Source organism: Rhinoraja longicauda, chromosome 9 (assembly GCF_053455715.1).
Source record: "Rhinoraja longicauda isolate Sanriku21f chromosome 9, sRhiLon1.1, whole genome shotgun sequence".
Classification (NCBI taxonomy): Eukaryota; Metazoa; Chordata; class Chondrichthyes; order Rajiformes; family Arhynchobatidae; genus Rhinoraja; species Rhinoraja longicauda.
Window position 1 is genome coordinate 23,307,920 of NC_135961.1, and position 25,675 is coordinate 23,333,594.

A 25,675-nucleotide genomic window follows, 5' to 3' on the forward strand; every position below is an offset into this window, starting at 1 on the left:
CTCTACCACTGCGCCACCATGCCGCCGTACTTCTTGGGATGCTGGTCCATGAATACTCCCAAGAGAACATGATCTTAGTCCGATAGCATCCGATAAAGATACCCATAGATAACTGAAAAAAATATACCTGCAAACTCAGGCTGAACTGTCTCCTCACTAAGAAGTGTATATTCTTCCTGAACCCTTATCCGCAATACACAACTATCATGACCCTTTCATAGCCCCTTGAAAACCTCAAATACCAGTGTAATCTCCACCACCAACAGAAAAGACATCTGTGGTATTCCCGTGCATCACAACAAAAGAAGACCGGTGGAGATTTTCCTTTCCAACCAAGGAAGACAGCACTGTGAAACCAGTAAAATAATCCAAGAGAGGAGGACCAAATGGGTGAAATTCGTTTAAGTGGTTGACTGTGACAGAAGCCAGTGAGCTGAGGATAATTTCATCTAAATAGTGTACCTAAAATCGACTGCAATCAAATTTAACAGCATGGTTACCAAGCTTTATTGACAGGAGAATTATCCAATACCTTTAAACATCACCTGCCAGATTATTCTTTAATCAAAATTTTTGTTGAATATATTTCACTAAAGTACTCAAATAAAAAATCCCAACATAGAACTGAACTGAATTTACATTTTCTTGAGGCTGCCGAATGCAGCAAAAACATACAAATAGCATATCTCTCATATGCTACACTTGCATTAAATTCTCAGATTTTAGGTAACTAACCTACAAATACACCCCTTCCCCTCTCTTCCTCAAGCCCCACTTGGCTGTTTACCCATTTCTCCACTTCCCCTTCCCCCTCCCCCTGTCCCCATCCACCTATATTCCTTCCTCCGACGTCACAATTTGCGGCTCTCTATTCTTATCACCTTACCTCACACATTGTTTTTTCATCTTTGGCCTTTGTCCAACCATCTGCCAATCAAAAAACCCTATTGACTGTCTGCACCTATCACTTGCTGGACTTTGTCCTGCCCCCACCTCTTCAAGGTTTCTTCTCCCCCTCTACAATCAGTCTGAAGAAAGGTCCTGACACAAAATAATGGCCTGTCCATGTTTTCCAGAGATGTTGCCTGACCCGCTGAGTTACTCCAACCACTTTGTGGGGTTTTTTGCTCTACTTACATAATGTTTTCTATAACTTTTTAAATTATTATTTTTTTAAATGTTTATTTTCTTACCTGTAGTTTTTAAAATCTATCCTTCTCTCTTTCTCTCATTTTTCTCGTCTGTGTATCGTGCATCTTTGTTACTTGGAATCTTGATTACATTGGCTGAGTGTGCCAGTGCACCATGTCATAATAAGGGTTTGTTCTCTCCCAGGCTCCCCAGTGAATTTGTGATTTCTTAGTCTTAAAGGGAAGGTGCTTACTTAGAAGTGAGACGCTTTTCCATAAGAAGGTAGGGAAATTGTAGGGAATCCCACTTTTGATCTTTCAAACTCATTGTGGTTAAATACACATTAGCATAGGCAAAGACACATCATAGCTATACATTAATGTCTTCACATCTGCATTGTTGTCATGGTGTGGGGAAATTAAAAAAAACACTGCTAAGATTTTCACACTCTTCACATTGTTCCTCTTGTATTCTACCACTTCATCTGTTTTCTTTCAATGAAACTCTGAATAGAAACAGAGAACAACAAGAAAGGTTTTGCTCTAATCCTTGTTCATTGTGTTTCAGATGTTTTGAGATCCATTTTCATTCATTTACAATGGTTATGTTTATAGCATTATTGAAAATTACTATGTTCATAATATTTCTGAATGTGCTCACAACCGAAATCCAAACCATCGTGACTTCCTGCCCTTATTTCACAAGATGACAGAGTGTTATTTTATGCTCTAGTATCTTAAAAATAGCACACACCATTCTGGCTCAAAATTGTTCTCCCATTAACCATTCTACCACATTAAATATTTGATGATCAAAGTAATTAATTGTCTGATCAGTGTACTTTTATATAGTGTGGATTTAATGTCATTAGTACTCTGGCAATCATTTAATTTAATTTCACACTGTGGGGCAGGTGTTATTTTGTTTGTGGCTGAGTCCAGGATATGCCAAAATCAATTAAAAAACGAATCATTAAGGTTTATATTAATAAAGTTCCAGTATTTTATTGTCTTGGAATTTACCACATGCTTAAAGAATTAATGTTGATTACTTTTTTTTAAAATAGTGATGTTCAGGCATTGAATGATTTTCTGCATGGATCAGGTAGTCAAGAAGTAAGTATATTTATGTGTTTGATTGCAAATTTTATTGATTAATTTATTGATTACAATTTTCTTTGCCAAGTAGAATTACATTAAATATATCTAATTAGTGTAAAATACTTTCCTAAAACAAAAATAAACATGGGTCAAATAAAACAAAAAAATTGCTGTTATTGTTTTAGAATTTACATATACAGCATAGAAACGGATCCCTTAGCCTATGAGTCCAAGCCGACTATCAATTACCCATAGTAGACACAAAATGTTGGAGTAACTCAGCGGGACAGGCAGCATCTCTGGAGAGAAGGAATGGGTGACGTTTTGGGTTGAGACCCTTCTTCAGACTAATGTCAGGGGAGTGTGCGGGACAGAGATAGAAAGTAGTCAATTACCCATACACTGGTTCTATGTTATGCCACTTACACATCCTACACACCAGAGGCAATTTACAGAAACCAATTAACCTACAAATCTGCACAACTTTGCAATGTGGGAGGAAACCGAAGCACCCGGTGACAACTCACGTGGTCACAGGGAGAATGTACAAAGAGAAAGGAAGATTCATTCCAAAGAGGAAGAAAGATTTTAGGGGAGAATAAGGCGATCGTGGCTGACAAGGAAAGTCAAAGACAGCATAAAACTAAAAGAGAAGGCATATAACATTGCAAAGATTAATGGGAAGCTAAACGACTGGGAAGCTTTAAAAAAACAACAGAAGGTAACTAAAAGGGCAATATTGGGAGGAAAGATGAAACATGAAGCTAAGCTGGCCAATAATATAAAAGAGGATAGCAAGAGTTTCTTCAGATATAAACATAGCACAAAAAGTAAGGAAATTTGTGTTTGGTAGATTATTTCTTTATTGTAACAATGCTTCTTGGCAATAAATCTTATACCGTTGGAAAGCCTGTTTATTTCCCTTTTAAATGGTGCCACATTTGTAAGGAACATGCATTTGTGGGATGAGCAGCAGAGCTGAGTATATGGGTTGCGCCCATGAAAAATTTGCCAAATCTTCTCTGCCAATGCCAAACAGCTTATTCTGATTGGCACCTGAGTGGCAGCATCAGTGAGCATGGGCCCTGCTACAGTGGTCAGTAGGTGTCTGCTCCAAGAATCGGCATGCCACGTTTGACTGATCTGGATAGGGCCCGTGCGATAGGGCAACTTCAAGCTGGTGTTCCGCAAAACCAAGTTGCGACATTATTTGCAGTGAGCCCTAGTACCATCTCCAAAGTGAAGGCCAAGTTCCATATAACGGGGGATGTCAGAGACAGGGTGTCGTCTTCTTGGTGGGCGTCCCAAGAAGACGACACCCGAAGAAGACCGTTTCCTCACCCTGTCAGCACTTAGGAACCGTAGGCTGCCTTCTACAGATTTGCAGTCAAGGTTTGCAGGACGATATGGCCGACGGCTCTCTGTCCAGACAATTCGGAACAGACTGCACACAGCCGATCTCCGGTCTCATAGGGCTGCCAGGAGGCGTGCCATGACTGCCCTTCATCGTCAGGCCCATTTGCGCTGGTGTCGGCAACACGTGCACTGGAACCTGAACATGTGGAGGAACGTTATGTTCAGCGATGAGTCCAGATTCTGCCTACGGCAGTTGGATCATAGGGTCAAAGTGTGGAGAAGACGCGGAGAACGCTATGCTGATTGCTGCACCGATAGAGTAACATCTTTTGGTGGAGGCAGTGTGATGGTGTGGGGCGGCATCTCCCTCACTGGAAAAACGAGGCTTGTCATCATTGGAGGCAATCTCAATGCAGAGAGATATCGAGATGAGATTCTGCAACCAGTGGCAATCCCATATCTCCACAGTCTGGGACTGAACTCTATCCTCCAAGATGACAATGCTCGCCCCCACAGAGCAGGGTTTCTCAGAGACTACGTCCAGAATTTGGGAGTGGAGAGGATGGAATGGCCTGCCAGCAGTCCTGACCTCAACCCCATTGAACACTTGTGGGATCAGCTTGGGCGTGCTGTTTGTGCCAGAGTGACCAACACAACCACGTTGGCTGACTTGCGACAAATGCTGGTTGAAGAATGGGATGCCATCCCACAACAGTGTGTGACCAGGCTGGTGACCAGCATGAGGAGGAGGTGCCAGGCTGTCGTGGCTGTGTATGGTTCTTCCACACGCTACTGAGGCTCCTGTTTATTCAATGAATAAATTAAATTGCCAATATGTCTTGTTTCTTCAGACTTCAATCATCCAATCCACCAAACAACACCGAACAAGAGTCAATAGCAGAATAAGCTGTTTGGCATTGGCAGAGAAGATTTGGCAGATTTTTCATGGGCGCAACCCACATACTCAGCTCTGCTGCTCATCCCACAAATGCATGTTCCTTACAAATGTGGCACCATTTAAAAGGGAAATAAACAGGCTTTCCAACGGTATAAGATTTATTGCCAAGCATTGTTACAACAAAGAAATAATCTACAAACCCCAATGTCCTTATTTTTTGTGCTGTTTATAAAGAGTAACAAAGAGGCAATAGTGGACGTTGGGCCACTGGAAAATGATGCTGGAGAAGTGATAATTGAGAATAAAGAAATGGCAGAGGAATTGAATAACCTTTTTGCATCAATCTTCACAGTAGAAGATACCAGCAACGTGCCTGAAATTCAAGAGTCGGGGTGGACGTTAGTGGAGTGGTATTACTAAGGAGAAGGTGCGTGGGAAACTGAAAGGTCTGAAGGTGGATAAGTCACCTGTACCAGGATGGACTGCACCACAAGGTTCTGAAGGAAGTGGCGTCAGAGATTGTGGCATTAGTAGTGATCTTTCAAGAATCACTAGGGTCAATAGCGGTTCCTGATGATTGGAAAATTGCAAATATTACTCCACTGTATAAGAAGGGAGCAAAGCAGAAGAGTGGAAACTCAAGGCCACTTAGTGGTTTGTAAGATTTTAGAGTCCATTATAAAGGATGAATTTTCTGAGTACTTAGAAGTTCATGATAAAATAAGGCGGTCAGCATGGTTTTGTGAAGGGAAGATCTTGCCTGATGAATCTATTAGAATTCTTTGAGGAAGTAAATAGCAGGATAGACAAAGAAAGTCAATGGATGTTGTTTACCTAAATTTTCATAAAGCCTTTGATAAGGTGTCGCATGTGAGACTGCTAAGAATCCATGGTAGCAAAGGGAAAATATTAACGTGTATAGCAGATTGGCTGGATGGCAGAAGGCAAAGAGTGGCAATAAAGGGGGCTTTTTCTGGTTGGCTGCCAGTGACTAGTGGAGTTCTGGTTTGCTGCCAGTGACTAGCGGTGTTGGGGCTGCTACATTGTATATCAATGATTTAGATGAGAGGATTGAATGTTTTGTGGCCACGTTTGCAGATGATACGAAAGATAGGCGGAGGAGCAAGTAGTGTAGAGAAAGCAGGGACTCTGCTGAAAGACTTGGACAGGTTGGGAGAGTGGACTGAGAAGTGGAAGATGGAATACAGCATAGCAAAGTGTGGTAGGAATAAAGGTCTACACTATTTTCTAAATGGGGAGAGAGTTTAGAAATCAGGTGCAAAGGGACTTGGGAGTGCTGGTACAGGATTCCCCAAAAGTTAATTTGCAAGTCAAATTGGTAGTAAGGAAGGCATACACAATGCTAGCATTTACAGTCAAGAGTGTTTTATTATCATATGCCCCAGATAGAACGATGAAATTCTTACTTGCTGCAGCACAACAGAATATGTAAACATAGTACACTGTAAACAATATAATAAACGAGAGAGAAAGAAAAGTTCAGCATGCATAAATACATATACTCACAAGTACACACACACACACACACACATATATATGTATACATGTACACATATACGCACATGCACACAAACATATGCACAAAAAAACAAAAAATAATCGTATAATAATAATAGTCTATTTTAGTTCAGAGCTTATTTGAGGTTGTAGTGTTTAATAGCCTGATGGCTGCAGGGAAGAAGCTGGACATTACAATTTTCAGGCTCCTGTACCTTCTTCCCGATGGCAGGGGTGAAATGAGTGTGTGGGCAGGATGGTGTGAGTCTCTGATGATGCTGGCTACCTTTTTGAGGCAGCGACTCCGATAGATCCCTTTGAAGGTGGGGTGGTCAGAGGCGGAAATGGACTGGGCAATGTTCACAACATTTTGCAGTCTTTTTCGCTCCTGGGCGTTCAAGTTGCCGAAACAGGCCTGATGCAACCAGTCAATCAATATGCTCTCTACACCTGTAGAAGCTCTAGAGAATCCTCTCTGACATACTGAATCCCCGTAATCTTCTCAGGAAGTAGAGGCATTGATGTGCTTTATTTATAATTGCATCAGTGTGCTGGGTCCAGGAAAGATCTTCGGAAATATGCTTGCCCAGGAATTTGAGGTTTTTGACTCTCTCCACCATCGTCCAGTTGATATAAACAGGATTGTGGGTCCTCATCCTTCCTCTTCCAAAGTCCACAATCAGTTCATTGGTTTTACTGATATTGAGAGCCAGGTTGTTGTGCTTGTACCATTTGATCAGTCGGTTGATCTAATTTCTCTACTCTGACTCATCACCATCTGTAATTTGTCCCAACAACGGTGGTGTCGTTGGTGAACTTGAAGATGGAGTTCCCACTGTGTCCGGCTACACAGTCATGAATATAGAGTGAGTAGAGCAGGGGACTGAGCACGCAGCCTTGAGGTGCTCCCGTACTGATTGTTAATGAGGAAGAAGTATTTCTGCCAATTCGAACAGACTGGTCTGTGGATGAGGGTCGAGGATCCAATTGCAGAGGGATGCGCAGAGACCCAGTTCCGTGAGCTTGGTAACCAGCTTGGAGGGGATGATGGTATTGAACCGAGCTGTAGTCTATAAACAACGTGTGTTTTTATTGTCCAGTGGTCCAGTGCGGAGTGGAGAGCCAGTGAGATTGCATCCTCTGTTGACCTGTTGTGACGGTAGGCGAACTGTAGTGGGTCGAGGTTCTTGTTGAGGTAGTTGATATGCACCATAACTAACCTCAAAGCACTTCATCACCGCGAACGTTAGTGCCACTGGTCGATAGTCGTGGAGGCACGTCACCTTACTCTTCTTGGGCACCGTATTATTGATGCCCTCTTAAAGCAGGTGGCAACCGCAGACCTCAGTAATGAGAGGTTGAAAATATCCGCAAAAACTCCAGCCAGTTGGTCTGCACAGGTTTTGAGAACTTGACCGGGTATACCATCAGGTCCAGGCACTTTCCAAAGGTTCACCCCCCTGAAGGATCTTCTGACATCGGCCTCTGTGACCTTGACTGTAATACCATCAGGGCGTATGGGGGCTGGGGAAAGCACATCATTGTTCTCCCTATCAAAGCGTGCGTAGAACGCATTGAGCTCGTCGGAGTGATGCTTCATTGTCACTTGAGCTGCCTCCTGATTTCGCCTTGTAGGAGGTGATGGCATTGAAGCCCTGCTACAGTTGCCGAACATCAGCCTCAGCCTCCAGCTTTGAGGGAAGTCTCTTTTGGCCTTTTTGATGGCCTTGTCAATGTCGTATCCAGACTTCTTATCGATCTCTGCATCACCAGACATGAATGCCCGGGATCTGGTCCTCAGAAGAATGTGGATCTCCTGGTTCATCCAAGGCTTCTGGTTGGGAAACACTCGGACGGTTTTTATAGGATCACAGTCTTCCATACATCTCCTTATGAAGTCTATAACAATTGTGGCGTATTCATTCAGGTCCGTTGCTGAATCCTTGAACATTGTCCAGTCTACTGACTCCAAGCAGTCTCATAGTTGTTCCTCTGCCTCTCCAGACCAGCTTTGTGCAGTCCTCAACTCTGGGGGTGCGCACATCAGTTGCTGCCTGCATGCAGGAAGAAGCAGCACAGCTGAATGGTTGGATTTCCTGAAGTGAGGGCAAGGGATAGAGTGATAGGTATTCTTCATGGTTGTATTGCAGTGGTCAAGGGTGTTTAATCCTCTGGTGCTGCAGGAAACATGTTGGTGGTAGGCCGGGAGTGATTTTTTTCAGGTTGGCTTTGTTGAAGTCTCCAGCTATGGTGGTATAGGCTTCGGGGTACGCTGACTGGTGCTTGTTGACCATGGCGTGCAGCCCCTCTTCCAATGCCTGGGTTGGGATGTAGAACTACCAGGATGATGGAGGTGAATTCCTTCGGGAGGTAGAAGGTGCGGCACTCCACCATCAGATGTTGCAGGTGCGGAGAGCAGGAGTTAGACAGAACTGCCAGGTCTGAGCACCACGAAGAGTTGACCATGAGGCAGACACTCTCCCACCTCTCCCTTCCCCAGATGCCTGCGTTTGGTCCATATTATGGATAGAGAAACCTTCAGGCTGGACGGCTATGTCTGGGGAACTGGGTGTGACATGACACACACCATGTCATGGCACACACCCATGAGAACATTCCCTCAGTTACCTTTGATTTCGAGAAGACTAGTATACAAAACAGGGATGTAATACTGAGGCTTTATAAGGCGCTGGTCAGACCCCATTTGGAGTAGTGTGAACACATTTGGGCCCCATATCTAAGGAAGGATGCGCTGCCGCTGGAGAGGGTCCCGAGGTTTATGAGAATGATCCCAAGAATGAATGGGTTAACATTTGATAGGGAAATAAACTGTAGATGCTGGTACAAATCGAAGGTATCACAAAATGCTGGAGTAACTCAGCAGGTCAGGCAGCATCTCAGGAGAGAAGGAATGGGTGACGTTTCAGGTCGAGACCCTTCTTCAGACTGATGTCAAGGGCTAGCCCGCTGAGTTACTCCAGCATTTTGTGATACCTTCGTGTTAACATTTGATGAGCATTTCATGGCACTGGGTCTCGCTGGAGTTTGGAAGGATTAGGGGGACCTCATTGAAACTTAACGAATAGGGAAAGGCTTGGACAGAGTGGATGTGGAAAGGATTTTTCCACCAGTGGGGGAATCTAGGACCAGAGGTTATAGCCTCAGAATATAAGGACGTTCCTTTAGGAAGGAGATAAGGAGGAATTTCTTTAGTCAGAGGATGGTGAATCTGGAATTCATTGCCACAGAAGGCTGTGGAGGCCAAGCCAATAGATATTTTTAAGAGATAGATAGATTCTTTATTAGTACAGTTTCAGGGGTTTTGGGAAGAAGGCAGAAGAATGGATTTGAGCGAGAGAGATAGATCAATCATGATTGAATGGCGGAGAAGACTTGATGGGCAGAATGGCATAATTCTGCTCCTATCACTTAGGAACTTATGAACAAATTCCCCACAGACAGCACCCATAGTCAGGATCGAAACTGGGTCTCTGGCCCTGTGAGACATCAGCTCTATCACTGCGTCACCCATTTTTTATCCCGATAGGAAGGTTTGCAGCAATATGATTTAAAATAGTGATAGATATTATCACAATTCAAAAGGAGACTCACTGGGAAACAGTTCAAACATTGATATGTTGTTCAATGCCATGTGATTGAAGTTTTATGTTTAGATATGTGTGCTGCAGTGGAATCTAGAGGCTCACTGGCCATTCAGTAGGTTAAGTCCAAGCTAACAGTCTGTCTTTTGGTGTGATCCATTTCTCCACATTATCTCTGCCATATCTTAGAATGGAGATGAGGAGGAATTTCTTTAGCCAAAGGATGGTGATTCTGTGGAATTCATTGCCACAGATGACTGGAGGCCAAGACATTGGGTATTAAAAAGCGTAGATTGATAGATTTGTGATTAATAATTCTGTCAATGGTTACGGAGGGAAGGCCGGAGAATGGGGTTGAGAGGGAAAAATAGATCAGCCATGATTGAATGGTGGAGTGAACGATGTGCCGAATGGCCTTATGTCTTATGGTCTTATGGGTGCTTTTATTGTGGTGCCACTAAAAATGCTGCATGAGCTTGAGGTAACAGGACAAACAGAGATATAGTTAGATCCTGAGTGAGGAAGGGAAGATGGTATAAAAAGATAGCCAAAGATCATAGGAGTGCTCTGGAAGCCGCAGTCTTATTTCCAGCTCTCAAGAGAAATGTGTGTGGAGGCCAAGGTTATCTAAGTCAGTAGTGGAGAGACCGTTGATGTCTGTCGTCTGAGCTCCAGCCATGTATCACTAGGAATTTCTGGATTATTCCAGGTGTTGACAGCTGATTTATGCCAGGTATGCCAGTTTGCTGCACTGTGCAATTTTTTTGTCGTCATGATGCTTTCTGTTCAAGGAAAAGGGACTTTGTCTCCTTTTGCTTAACCAGGGGCCACTAGGCTGTGAGTATTGAGATTTCCAGGATTGGTTTTCTTAGTGGTTTAAGGAGTAATAGACTGCATTTGTGGTGCTTTGGATTCCTCAAAAACATTCCTGTGGTCACCAGCATGTATTTAGAGAGCTTGCACGATTTTTTAAAATAGAAAAAGTGTCCATAACATGTCCCTATATTTCATCCATTCCCACACAAAGGGCTGAATCTTGAATGAGGAATATCACTTTCTTGGCTTTTGATTCCTGCCCTGGGCTTCAGCTGGTGGAGTAGTGCACCTGTACAGTGATTGCAGTTAATATATCAAAGGAGAAAAGTATAGGTATCTTCTGGTTTTCATTGACAAAATTGATCACACAGTAACTAAATGACAGAATTCTAGCTATTATGTGTGCACAAAGGAAATTCTTTCTCTGTTGTCCAATTCATTAAAAATTAGAAGAGTTTAGAAGTCTCACAACAACCAATGCCCAGTCTATGCCCTCTGTCCACACAATACCTCTGTGTGTACTGGTCTGCTTCAGTGGCAGGATTCCAATCTCTGAAATTCTCTTCTAAACTCTCCGCTTGCGATCCATTGTTCTTGAAGACACTTTATAAAGCCTACTTACTTGATCAGCCCCAGGACATTGATGTAAATGTCCTTGCCCCAACCTAAGCTGGCTGATGAATAATCATAAAATCAGAAAGAGGGACATTTGTAGGTTACTCAGTTTCTTTCAGTAGTTTACACTATGGTAAGGTGTGGGCTGCATCCAAGCGAGCTGATAAAATTTTTAGTCATTTTCCCCAATGTTTTTATGTGACTTGTTTTCAAATTGTGCATGATAACATTGCTTATAAACGACATTAGCATTTCCTATTGTATTAAAAGTACTTTATTAATATAATTCAATCTTTGATTGTTTTGATTTTTATAGGTAGATGAGGATGATTTGCTTGGTTCAGCCTGCACAATTGATAACTCCCATTCACTCTTTGCTGATGCCATTGTAAGTACTGATATTCAAGAATTAATATTTTAGGTAAATGACTGGTATTCAAAAGACTACTTTTATGAGAATTAATTAGTTTTAAAATAATCTTCTCATTAGTTTTTCTAATTTTTATATTTGTCCTTTTATTAGGATGCTTGCTTATTTGTCATAATTTTGTTCAACTGATACATCCTTCTTTGTCTTGAATTCACCTCTGAAGCACATCAGGATGCTATTCTATCTGCATCTATCTGCATTATAGGTTTACGATTTGGAATTTAGCATACCAGGGACAGAGTTATCTCATTTGCCAAACATGCCCCTAATTCATGAAGGGTGTTTCTTCAAAAACTTGGAGTTGCACAGTATTTCTTTGATTATAGATGGAAAATTTATTTTACCAGACCAAACATTCAATTATCTTTGAAATACTTTGGTGCCTTCAGTCGATGTCCTAGTGTTTGACAGCAAACTGATCCTTGTGGAGATAAAGGTTAAATGGTTAGGATTACATGTTTGGGTTACACCCAACTATCTCACTTGATAAATTATATTGAAAAATTAATAGTTTTGAGAGCAGCAAATGAATTTTAAATGTGCATTTATTGACCATATAGTGATCTTGGAGCATAATGTTGTTTCCTTATTAAATGGTCTTTTTTCCTGAGCATGAAATCTCCTTGTTGAAAATTTAAAACATAAACTGCTGTACAAATTCACTGCCTCATCCAAGCTAGATTTAATAATTGTTATGTTTATCCAAAAATAACATTTTCCTTTGATGTAATTTATGCAAAAATAGACCATAAGTTATGGAGTGTTTCTCAAAATCAAAGAATAAACAGAGAAGCTATCTTTTTTGTTTACATGCAGAATATGGATTTAGTTATTGTCCTACAACATAAGTGTGTATAAGCAATTTAGATACTACTTTGGCATTGGGCTTGGTTTTCTTGGTTGAGCGCTTGCTTATTCTGGTGTTATAACACAAATACTTTGTGTTTTAACTGTAATTTGGTAGGAAAAAATAACAATAATTGATGTTTAAATGATGTTAATTAAGGATTAAATGTTGGCCGGGATAAAGCTTTTTAAATTGGGCAATTGTCTTTTTTTACCTTCATCAGAGAGTGTAGCTTGGGCATAATTTTATTATCACATCCAAAAGATGATACTTAGGAACACCAGTTTTCCTAATTTAAAAAAAATGAATAGTCATCCCAACTACCACTGAGTTAATGTGAATATCAAACTATAATATAGCACAACAAACAGAATTTGTATTGTTTTAGGTTCAGACAGATATGCTTTGTCTAAGGAAATAAAGGATTATGATTATTGGCTTTATAAGTGGGAGAGTTCCAACGATAAAAAAATAGCATGAGCAGAGATTATTCATAAATATCTGTTCACCATGTGGGAAAATGTGTGAGGGATATTATGAAAAAGAATAACCCTCATAGTATACACTAAATTTGATGCTGCCTAGACTTAATTTGCTCACTTCATTGACGCATTATGGTTACTTTAACAAATGTAAGAAACATTCACGTTCATCTTAAACAATGATAAATCAGATTAAAATAGTACAAAACTTCGCAATCAACATTTAACAAAGGAAACATGAAGACTACCAATGAACAATTTCAAAAAACTACTCTATCAAAAAAGGTCAATGAGCAATAGCTATGGAAATCAGAGACCAGAAAGGAGGCAAATGAATGAATGCAGTTTAAAAAAACATTTCTTCCATGTTTTTGCTTCCTCCAAAAAGCTAAATACTTAGAAAATTACGGAGACATAAAATAATAAATTTACAAACTTTTACTGTGCCAACCAGGTGAACCTACAACACAGTGCTACATGCATGCCATTCAACGGAGACAGCATGTTATAGAGAGAACTAAAATTCCACACCAATGGATCAGATTAAAGCTCTACAGTTGCGCCATATCCAGTCATGAATGGTGAAGGGCAGTTAAGCCACCAGTCGGAGGAGGAGGCTCCATGGACATCCTGATCCTCAACGATGGCAGAACCCAGCATGTGAGTTTAAAAGACATAGCTGAAGTATTTGCAGCCATCTTCAGCTAGATATGCCAATTGGATGATCCATCGTGGCCTCCTCCTGAGAGCCCTGCCATCATAGAAACCAACCAGTCTTCATCTAGTTTGATGTCAAGAAATGTCTTAGGGCACTGGATACAGGAGAGGCTTAAAGGTGTGGCAACATTTCAATAGTAGTGCTCCTGAATTAATTATGTCACACTGTTCCGGTACAGATACAACATTGCCGTCCGCCCAGTCTATCTACAAAACGGACAAACTAAAATCAGCCAATTAACCCTGCAGAACCGAGCTCACAATCATCAGCAAAATGATGTAAGGGGCTTTCAATATTGCCTTCAATTGGCACTTTCCAATAAACTGTTCACCAAGGCTTTGTTTTGGTTTGACTAGGACCGCTCAGCTTTGGACTCATTAGAGTGTCTACACTTGGAAAAAGCTTCTATAAGCTAGGGCATAGACCAATTCACCTCTACCTCATCTATTGTACTTAAGTTTGACTTGATTGTATTTATGTATGGTATTATCTGATCTGTTTGGATTGCATGCAAAACAAAGCTTTTCACTGCAGTGATGTTACAATAATAAAACTAAAACTAAACAAGCTGAATTCTCGAATGGAAATGAGGGTGATTACCCTTTACACAATGGAAGTATTAGATTGTCTTTAACCTAAAGGAGCCCAAGTAAAATGAAAATTAGCAGTGGGAGGAAGGGAGAGACAGCTATCCACTGACTGTAATCACAACTGGCAGAAATTGTGGTATTTGGAAGCCAATCATCAGACCTAAGGCATTGCCAAAAAAAATCCTCAAGGAATTAATTTGAGGCCTTTCTTTATCAGTGATCTTCTCTCCAGCACAAAATCAAAAGTAGGGATAATTGCTGTGATCATAGTGTTTTTAACCCTTAAAAATGAAGCAATCTGAGCTCGGATAAGAAAGATAGTAAGAAAGTTACCAAATCAGTGTTGGGCAAATAAAGAGCAAGTAGCATTCATGCCACACAATAGCTAGGTAATGTCTATATCCATAAAGAGACGATCATTAATGACTTGGATGAAGGGATTAAAAGTAACATTAGCAAATTTGCAGATGACACAAAGCTGGGTGGCAGTGTGAACTGTGAGGAAGATGCTATGAGGTTGCAGGGTGACTTGGACAGGCTGTGTGAGTGGGCGGATGCATGGTAGATGCAGTTTAATGTGGATAAGTGTGAGGTTATCCACTTTGGTGGTAAGAATAGGAAGGCAGATTATTATCTGAATGGTGTCAAGTTAGGAAAAGGGGACGTACAACGAGATCTGGGTGTCCTAGTGCATCAGTCACTGAAAGGAAGCATGCAGGTACAGCAGGCAGTGAAGAAAGCCAATGGAATGTTGGCCTTCATAACAAGAGGAGTTGAGTATAGGAGCAAAGAGGTACTTCTACAGTTGTATAGGGCCTTAGTGAGACCGCACCTGGAGTACAGTGTGCAGTTTTGGTCTCCAAATTTGAGGACGGATATTCTTGCTATTGAGGGCATGCAGCATAAGTTTACTTGGTTAATTCCCGGAATGACGGGACTGTCGTATGTTGAAAGACTGGAGCGACTAGGGTTGTATACACTGGAATTTAGAAGGATGAGAGGGGATCTTATTGAAACATATAAGATTATTAAGGGGTTGGACACGTTAGAGGCAGGAAACATGTTCCCATTGTTGGGGAGTCAAGAACCAGGAGCCACAGTTTAAGAATAAGGGGTAGGCCATTTAGGACAGAGATGAGGAAAAACGTTTTCAGTCAGAGAATTGTAAATCTGTGGAATTCTCTGCCTCAGAAGCCAGTTCTCTGAATACTTTCAAGAGAGAGCAAGATAGAGCTCTTAAGGATAGTGGAGTCAGAGGGTATGGGGAGAAGGCAGGAATGGGGTACTGATTGAGAATGATCAGCCATGATCACATTGAATGGTGGTGCTGGCTCAAAGTCCGAATGGCCTACTCCTGCACCTATTGTCTATTGTCTATCGTCTATAGTTCTGCACCAGCATTGGGTCATAGTGATTTGGAACTTAAACAGGCTCATTTCAAATAATATGACTGCAAGAACAGATTAGATGCTGCCTTTCCCTAATGCCATTTCACCATATGTGAGGCACGTAATATTAGCTACTTGTGTAATTGAATGCAATTCCAATAACACTCAGAAAACTCATCAATATCCAGGACGAAACCTACGGCTTGACTGGCACACTTTCCCCCACCAAAAACTCCCTTCACTACCTATGCATAGTGCTTGCAAAATATGACATTTACAGGATAACTGCAGCAACTTCTTCAATAGTCAATAGTCAATAGTCGTTTATTTGTTACATACACATAAATGTGTAGTAAAATGAAACATTACCCGCAGTTGAACAATAAGACCAATAAGATTAATCAATAAAAATGCAATAACACATACAATCACAACTAACACCAAACAAAAAGAAACATCCATCACAGTGAGTCTCCTCCAGTCCCTTCTCACTGTGATGGAAGGCCAGAATGTCTTTTTCTCTTCCCTGCCGTCTTGTCCCGCGGTCAGGCTGTTGGAGTTGCCACGTCGGGGCAGTCGGGGCTCCCGATATTGAAGCCCCCGCTGGGCGGTGAAAGGTCCGTGGCGGGCCGACCCAAGCCCCGCGATTTGGGGCGGGCGAACACGTTGCCTCTGCCGCTGCCGGAGTTCCCGATGTCGGCCCCCAACCAGGGGCCTGTGGGCTTCCGACGTCCACGCGGCCCGCGCCGGAGCCTCCGGAGACGAGTCGCAGCCGTTCCCGCAGCATTCGCAGGCAGCCAGCGCCGCAGGTGGTGAGTCCGGGCCGTGGGCTCTGCGAACCAGAGCCCCAGGTGGTCCCAGGTGAATGGCCGGTGGTAGGCCGCAGCAGGAACGGAGACACGACACAGAACAAAGGTCACGTCTCCGTTCTGGAGAGAGAATTTTACAGTTCCCGTTCCCTCCCCCCCCCCCCCCCCCCCAAAACATAACATACAACACTACTTCATATTAAAACTACAATTCAGACAAAAACAACAAAAAACACAAAAGACAGACGGACTGCAGGCAAGCAGCTGCAACAACACTTTTCAAATTTGCACCCTTTTCAGAAAAGGTCCAGAAGTGTATGGGAACATCATTGTCTCCAAATTCCTCCAATCATATATCACTGAATTGATCAGACATTGCAGTTTCTTAATTGTTCCTAGGTAGAATCCTGGAACTTCCCATCAAATAGCTTTTGTGGGAGGTATATGCAATGAGCAGGACTTTGGGGGTGCCCACTGTTACCTTCTTGAATGAAAAGAGGGATTGACAATGCTTTTCTTAATCTGGCAGAATGTGCAGGCTGGTAGGCATGGCAGATCAATCTCTTTTCACTGTGCAATATTCTGCTATTTTATTTTATTGCAGCATAAAGAAAAGCAGCTATTTATTGTAGATGAGATAAACTTGCCAGCAAAATAATAATAAGAATATCTGATGGCATCTTCATTGTTATTTGGTCAAATTCCTGGAACTCCATCAGGAATGGCATCATTTGAATTCTTAATTAGTTATTACATCACAGTGCCATTCAGTCTTTTGGGCGTAAGCTGTCTTTTAATTTAACAACAAAAACAAAAAAATCAAATTAAATAGCAGTTAAAACTTGCATAACCTCCAAATTTGTAGCAATCAGACATATTGCTGCAAAATGAACACATACTTTCTGAAGACTCATCTCAGCTGTCAATAAGTTGGAGTGATCGAGTGCAAGTTTCAGGGTAAGAATCTAAAAAATACCTAAAGTCCTATTAACGTGAGAGCAGAGGTAAGTAAACACTAAGCATTTTCTTAAATCCCTAAATCAGGGATAATTCTTAATCTATGGTTTCCCTTTACCTGTCATCGATCTGAAGTATGGCAGGATGCTAAAACATGTAATCAAAAATTCTGTAACTCATGATTTGTACTTATAGGTGAAGAATAGATGAAGTACGAAGGGCATTATCACAGCTGAGCCTCTACTTTTAATTTAGGAATAGAAAGAGGAGGTGATTTCAGCTCATATTGCAGGACTTTGTTTGGAATGTGGGACTGTAATGTTTGTGCTCTTTCTGTTTCCAGCATATCCTAAATTCCAGTTCAAGGAGCGTTACATATCCCAACGATTTTCAGAATGTGCTTGGGGAAGTTCCAATGTTACCTCAGGAAATTAGCCCAATATGTCTCACCAGTTAAGAGCTGACATGAATAGCTTCCTTTGAAAACTTAATAAGTCTATAAGTGATCATAATAAAAAAAAAGATTACCTGTGTGAATTTCATATTTTGTTATCTCAGAAGCATACTAAAACTTTCTCACATTGCAGTGCTAAAGACAATTCTTCTGGTGGTGTTGATCATTGTCTATAAATTATATTGTGCATTACCATCTTTTTGTGTGCTACATGATTTAATATCAATGAAAAATAATTTATAAAGTAAAATCATAAATTCTCTGGTCTGTAATTTTCTCTCTGGGTGCTTTATCTGATATGCACAATGGCATCCAGCAGCACATTGTGCAGCCTGGGTACCACTCCAAGTTTTTCATCAACATGCATATGGCCTGTGGATGCAAGAACCACTTGTGCAGAAGATAGGCTTTGACAGCACTTCTGAGGCCTCCTCTGTTCATGCTTACAGGGGATCTACTGATTAGTTGTAGAATCATGGGAACTTAATTAGACAGGTCCCTAACCGATAAACTTGCAGTTTTTTCACATTTTCCTCTCCACTGACATGATTGCACGTTTCACCACCCAACTTGTGACTCCCAACTTGTGGAATCGAGGGATATGGGGAGAAGGCAGGACGAGTTACTGATTATGGATGATCAACCATGATCATAATGAATGGCGGTGCTGGCTCGAAGGGCCAAATGGCCACCACCTGCACCTATTTTCTGTGTTTCTGTTTCTAACCTGCCCAGTCTCTCAACTGATCTGCTGCCCAATTTAACTCCTTTAATTGCCAATCCTCTGACAGAGGCCCTCCCCTCCCTTTCCCAAGGTCTCCAGCACTTGATTCCCATCCCTAATCCCCTTCCTCCGCAGGTGTCTGGTGAGCAGCCTGTGTCTTAATCTTCCTCAGTTAACCACAATTTGTTTCCCTATCGTTCAATCCTCTGTCCTGTATCCAATCATCGGTAGCTGATCCACACCCCACCCTCCCTACTTCCCTGCTGCACTGATTCTTGAAAGAGAATCCTCAACCCAAATTCCTGCCCTCTCTTCCATTCACTTTACATAACTAGGCTTAATGGATTTCTTTTATGTGCTTCACATTGGAAAGTGCCTCTGTGTAAAACTTACATTTTTCATGATTGCTATGTTAATATTCAGAACAAATGCTTGTCAATGCACCTAAACGGGAACAGTGCCATTTCTAAGTACATATCTCTAAGGCATATCTATTGGCATCACATGCATCCCCCACTCCTTATATTATAATTATACCATTCCTTTGATGTAGGACAGATATTAAATCCTGTTCACAAGAAGCTGACAGTCTGATTTTGCTGAGCAATGTGTCTGGAATGCTAGCTCATTACAAAATTATTATTTTTATCGCACTTCTAATTCAACATACAATTTAATTACTAAAATTTTTTAAAAACCATGTTGGTTTCAATCAAAATTGCATCTGCTAATTGATGTCTATTTTGCATTTTTCAGGGTGCTGATCCTACCTCTTCTACTAAAGATACACGTAACCATATTGGTGAAGAATCCCACTCAAGACTACAGTTAGCGAGTAGTCTTAATGTTTTGGAAGAGCTGGATACCTCTTCTCCTCTTTCAAATCTAAATGGGGACCAGCCTTTTGATATTCTGCAGAAGTCTCTTCAGGAGGCCAATATTACTCAACAAACCTTACAGGAGGAAGCAGATTTGGCAGCTGGTATTACTTCTACCCAGGAGTTCCAACAACCTCAGATTCATCCTACATCCTTTTCTCAGGTTTCTCAACTGTCTTCTGGCATATCATCTGTAAGGGGTCTGCCACAACAGCAGATGAATGTAACACCATCACCCATTTTACAGCAAGTTTTGCGAACTCCCTTTGTAAATAATGAAACTAATGTACAGCCTGGGTTCTTTCAACAAATGGGCATCAACAATGTTGCCATTCAACATGTACCCAGTAGTAACCCAGGTGGTGGAATTGGACCAGTTCAGTTGATTGGTTCATTAGATACTCAGCAGCCTGTAATGACTTTTAATCAGTTCGAAGGATCTCAGTTTATTTCCAAGGACAATGGACAGTTACCTGCTCTAAACTCAGTGACCGTAGGTAATTACAATATGCCCCCTCTACCCAACCATCAACCAATGTCCTTGAACCCATCTGGTTTAAACGAAACTGGTGGATTGTTACTTCAGAGGCGAGTGACTGCACTTAATGGAAACACTTACTATGGGGCCTCAAATATTAACCAGGTCCCACAACCTATGTCTGTTCATTTTAGTGGTAATAATATTCCAACAGCACTGCCTTTACATAATATCATCCTTCAAAGAGCTCCGGTACCAAGCCAACCTAAAATTTCACTCAGTATTCAACCCAAGCCTGCTCAGATCAGTCAGCAACAAACCGTTTACAACATAAACAATTTGGAATTGCCTACAGCATTTAAAATTCAAAATGAAGTATCATTACAGCAGCAGCAAATGCAACATAACCTTCCTTTAGGCCCCACAAACTCGTTTCAAAATTCAGTGGTGGGCTCACCAATGGGTATTAATACTGCAAAACAGCAAGTACCGAGAAAATCAGGGAGACCACAAGTTTTAAATCAAACTGGGACCAGTATCATAATCCGACCTCCTTTAGGGCAACATGAACCCCTTGCATCCCAGAACCAATTTTTCATTCCTACCAGCCTAGCATTGAATATGAATTCAACTGTTCAGCACCTTCAGACTGCAAATGGACAGATTCTTCAAAATCGAACTATACCCACCCAGTTGGTTTCGAATCAAGTGGCTTCAGAATGTGTTATAACAAATCGCAATTCTTCAGGTACAATGCTGGCTCCCCAGTCTTTTTCAGGACAATTTTTAAATCAGAACTCTGCTGGACAGTTGACTTCTGGTCAGGGTGGCATGGAACAGGTAGTTAATTCTTCAGGACAGCTGTTAGCAAACCATGGCTCATCACAGCTAGTTACTGGACAGGTTCCACTTCAACAAGCTTCACAGATGTTATTTAATCTTCCGACCGGTCAAGGTGTGCAACCCACTGTTGGCTCGAACATTAATGCAGGAATATTTAAGCAATCTGGGCAGAATGCAGTTCGAGGAAGATCATTCCCAAATCAGCTGACTGTTTCAATTGCACCTAATTCTGGGTGCTCCAGCTATGTGTCTACAATGCAACCTCCAATATCATCAGCAAACAATGGTGATCAGGTTACACAAGCAAATTCTGGAAATAACCTTGTAGTGGTTTGCCAGGGTGAGCAATCACTTGTAACTGTACAGTCTGCACAACAGCAATGTCAGCAACAATTGGGTATGAATCATATTTTCCGGATTACCAATCCTTATCACCAAAACGCCAATTTAATGCAACCCTCACGGCAGGTCACATTCAGCCGGATGGAGATGCCAGTAACGCAAACCAGCAGCCAGCAGCAATTCCTCTGTTCACAAGTAGGTGATGAATGCAATAAATTTATCAATGATAAATAGAAAAGAGAGAAGAACCTTTTGAATCACATTGCCTGACAGTATAGAAATGATAATATACTTTATTGGTACAAAAATGTAACATCCCATTACATGTCTACTGCTGATTTCCCGGCACCCTTGGTTCCAGAGCCTTTCTGGATTATCCCTTTTGCTGGACCAACAGAGGTCACGGCCTTGGGGGGACCGAGATACTGGCCGCAAAGTCAGCTATGGAAGTCTGTTATGGGAACGGATTGGCCAGCCCTGGCCGGGCCGGAGTTCCAGAACCTGGCCAGGGGGCAAATTTGACCTGCTGGTCGATGGCAAATTTGACCCGCCAGTTTGACTTCCGCCATGGAAGTCAGCTATGAGAACCGATCTGCCGGCTCCAACAGTAGTTCACCTACTGTAAACAGTATGTTAACAGTTCTTTGATTCTGTACTGTGTGCATTGTAATTCAGTAAAAAAGAGCTGTTTAATTTTTCATAAAACAAAATGCTGGCAAGGTAGTGCCCGTAAAGAGAGATTCCAAGTTTTATGTTTCAAGCCAATGGCCTTTTAAACATAATGAACCTCATCTGTTTGAAGTGTTAACATCATTACTTTCACTAAACCTGCCCAACCCGCTGAGTATTAATGACATTTCATGTTTTACCTTAGACTTATAGCACCGGCAATATTTTTCTTTTGAATTATACTTTAATACTAGACCAAGTGGACCTGTTGGGCCAAACGTCCCCTGCATTCCCCACTTCCCCTCCCCTCTCCCCGCCACTACCCCCCCCCTCCCCTCCCGTCTCCCCCCCACTCCCCCTTCCCCTCTCCTCTCCCCCCTACTCCACTCCCCCCCTCCCCTCTCCCCCCCACCCTCCTCCCTCCCATCTCCACCCTTCCTCCCTCCCTCCTCCCGTCGCCACCTCTCCCCCTCCACCCTCCCTTCTCCCTCCCCTCTCACCCTCCCTCCCCCTCCCCTCTCCCTCCCCCTCCCCTCTCCCTCCCCCTCCCCTCTCCCTCCCCCTCCCCCTCCTCCCCCTCCTCCCCTCCCCTCATCCCCCTCCCTCCTCCCCCCTTCCCCCCTCCCCCATTCCCCCCTTCCCCCCTCCCCCTCCCCTCCTCCCCCTCATCCCCCTCCCTCCCCCCCTCCCTCCCCTTCCCCCCATCTCCCTCCCCCTCCCTCCCTCCCCTCCTTCCTCCCCCACTCCCCTCCTTCCCCCTCCCTTACCCCTCCCTCCCCCCTCCCTCTCTTCCCCCTCCCTCTCTTCCCCCTCCCTCTTCCCCCCTCCCCTTCCCCCCTCCTCCCCCCCTTCCCTCCCCCTTCCCTCCCCTCCCCCTTCCCTCACCCCCTCCTACTTCCCTCACCCCCTCCCACTTCCCTCACCCCCTCCCACTTCCCTCACCCCCTCCCACTTCCCTCACCCCCTCCCACTTCCCTCACCCCCTCTCCCTCCCTCTCTCCCCCCTCCCCTTTTTTCTAGGTGTTTGATATCACATGACATTTATGATCATCCTGGAGTTCATTGATTAATTGTTATGTTTTCAAAAATTGATGTAACACTTGTACTTATGTGATAGTTTGAACAACAGACTATAAGAAATGTACTTAATTTATCTTGTACCTTTATAAATTCTGAAATATCTAAATCCACAAGTTGCTATGTGGTTACAACAAAAACTACCATGTGAAAATTGTATTGATTACTCAGACATGGAGAAAATGAAATTTGGATTTTTTTATTTTGAATGCCAGATGGATTGGTATATAATTTTATTTATTCAATAACATGGTTGCAGGCTTCCAAGAAGATGATAGCAAATAAGCAGGAGCCAATCACTAGCCAGTCGTTGGTTAGTTTGGGGCAGCTCTCCAATCAAGTTTCAGCTTCTCTTTTTGGAAGTCAGACTCTGCCTAGTTCTGTTCAAAAGGCTCATGCTGCTGATAACCTACGCCAGTCACAAGTACCCAGCTCATTGACGAATACAGGGATTCTAGGCAAAACCACGTGTATGGGTATGTAAGGGAAATTTTCAGTACATGTAACAATGCAACAGGCTTACATTACTACTATGTTAATTATTTGTGAAACAAATTTCTATATATTGCATAATGAACTTTGTGTTGTCATGTTCTGTTAGGACACTTGGAAATAAAGCAGAAATAAAAATTAAAATGACACTTAAAAATCAGCAAAAAAACAATGTGAAATAGGCAGTTTGCATGTCAAGATGCAATTAAAGGCTTTGGGTTTTAAAATAAATAAAATATCAATGTTTTATAAGCAAGTTATTTAATTTGTGTATGAATAATTCTGAGAACATATACAAGCCCTAAGAAAAACCTAACTGTTCAAACTTGTAATCAGTAATGAAAACCTAGATCTCTGTTTTAATAAAATGTATCACAGATAATTGCACATTTGGAATATTATGGCATCTGAAAATGTCATGTTATGAATGGCAATATCCAGGAAGTTTTAAGTGTTTAAATATAGAATACAGAAAGGTATTCCTATAAATACAAATTGTAAGATTAAACAGGCATCCAGGTTTTTTGCCTCCCATTAATACTAGATAGATTGAGTGTATTTTTTGGAGTTTTTGTTAAATAGGCAATAGACAATAGGTGCAGGACTGCATTTCATTCGGCCCTATGAGACAGCACCGCCATTCAATGTGATCATGGCTGATCATCCACAATCAGTACCCCATTCCTGCACTCTCTCCATACCCCCTGACTCCGCTAACCTTAAGAGCTCTATTTAACTCTCTCTTGAAAACATCCAGAGAATTGGCCTCCCTACCTTCTGAGGCAGAGAATTCCACAGATTTACAACTCTCTGAGTGAAAAACTTTTTCCTCATCTCCGTTCTAAATGGCCTACCCCTTATTCTTAAATTGTGGCCCCTGGATCTGGACTCCCCCAACATTGGGAACATATTTCCTACCTCTAGCGTGTCCAATCCCTTAATAATCCCCCTTAACAACTATTCTGTGGAAAGAAGTGCTTGATGTATCAAATGGCTGGTTCCATATTTTTGGAGAAAGTTCACCAAGTAATCTAGAATAATATAGCAATTAGTACAATATCTATTACATCTCTATTTAAGGAAAGTTTGGAAATGTTGCTGTCGATCTTTTTGATATAAGCAAACAAATTAAAGTTTTGTTTTTCAATTCACAAATGCAACAAAACTGAGTGTTTAACATTTATGAAAAAACATGGATTCCATGTGGGTTTGATAAGATTAATGCTTAGAGATCGTCTACTCCAGGAGAATATAGAACAAGTGCGTATAACCTTTGATTAGGAAGCAGGCATTTCTGGTTATGTTGAGGAATCTCTGCTGTCAGGGCCATGATTTTAGAATTCCCTATACCTTTTGAAAAGTATCTCAAAGATAAGCTCAAAGATTGTTGTATGGTAGAGTGGGTTAGATGAACCCACAGGTCCATATGTCTTTATGTTCATAATTTTCAGACAGTTGGTAAAATGGGAAAAGACGAGATACAATGAGATATTGATGTTTCCTCCCACTGTACCTTACCTACCTACAGCAGAACTGCACGCAGTTTATCTGTTGCTTCACAAAACATTTTTATTTTAACGTACAATACTATTGTAAAAATTGAAAATAACTAATTAAAAAGTGAGCTCAACAAAACCTTAATGAACACATATTTGAAAACTACCTTGAAGGTTTTTTGCATTTCTGCAATGTCAATTAGCTCAAGACAATATAATACCCTGGAATTAAATCAATTAAAAACGAATTAAGAACATACATTCTGTTTCATTTATTAAAAGAACTAGTCAATCTATCCTACTTTCTATCTTCACACTTCATTTTAAGGTTTTTACGATTCTCTTTCTTAAAATGTCACTCATGTGGTTCTGTTCTCTACATTTATATATTGCAGCCATGCAAATGAGTGATGGTCAGTTTCACAAAGCTGCTGGTTTACAACAGCATTTGGGACAACTACATTCATTGCAGGATAAAATATTAGGACAGCCAGAGATCCACAAAATTTCACAAGTAAGTTACAGTATTTTATTTGTTTTAATGTCTTATAAATTTTGTATTTTATCATTTCAATTGCTAGCAAAGATGCAGTTAAAAAATGGTCAGCTTTGTCACCAAGTTATTGAAAGTGTGAAAATTTGATTATTACCATTGAAGTGTGATCCTAAAGACTTGTGAGGACTGCTTTGATATTTTTAATCGCAAATAATAAATAACAGTATTAAACTGCTTTCCTTATTTGATTAGTCCTCCAATTTTGGCCTCTTGATCATTAGCACACATGCCTTTAACTGTTAAAGCCCTATGCTCTGTAATTTTGTCCCGAATGTCCTCTGCCTTCTTATCTCTTTTTTATTCTTCAACTAGACCAAGTGGACCCGTTGGGCCCATTCCTCGTAGAGGGGGAACAGGGAAAGGGAGAGGGTGTCGTCACTGAGTGAGACCTGGACTCAAAGCCTCTCCT

The 25,675-nt window shown here is 41.7% G+C and overlaps 1 protein-coding gene across 3 annotated transcripts in view; it reads left to right on the plus strand.

Moving 5' to 3' along the window:
• Window positions 1–25,675, plus strand: part of bicral (BICRA like chromatin remodeling complex associated protein) — a 60,959-nt gene that overhangs the window by 24,911 nt on the left and 10,373 nt on the right. Inside the window, exons 3-9 of one of the 3 annotated variants that reach the window (XM_078404970.1) lie at window positions 2,198–2,246; window positions 4,838–4,912; window positions 11,353–11,424; window positions 13,250–13,455; window positions 19,192–21,171; window positions 22,982–23,198; window positions 25,106–25,224. In XM_078404970.1, coding sequence (XP_078261096.1) covers window positions 13,417–13,455; window positions 19,192–21,171; window positions 22,982–23,198; window positions 25,106–25,224 — 2,355 coding nt within the window. In that variant the 5' untranslated portion in view covers window positions 2,198–2,246; window positions 4,838–4,912; window positions 11,353–11,424; window positions 13,250–13,416. Of the gene's footprint in view, window positions 1–2,196; window positions 2,247–4,837; window positions 4,913–11,352; window positions 11,425–13,249; window positions 13,456–19,191; window positions 21,172–22,981; window positions 23,199–25,105; window positions 25,225–25,675 lie in introns of those variants that run through there. The other 2 variants (XM_078404969.1, XM_078404968.1) reach the window with 2 other exon arrangements.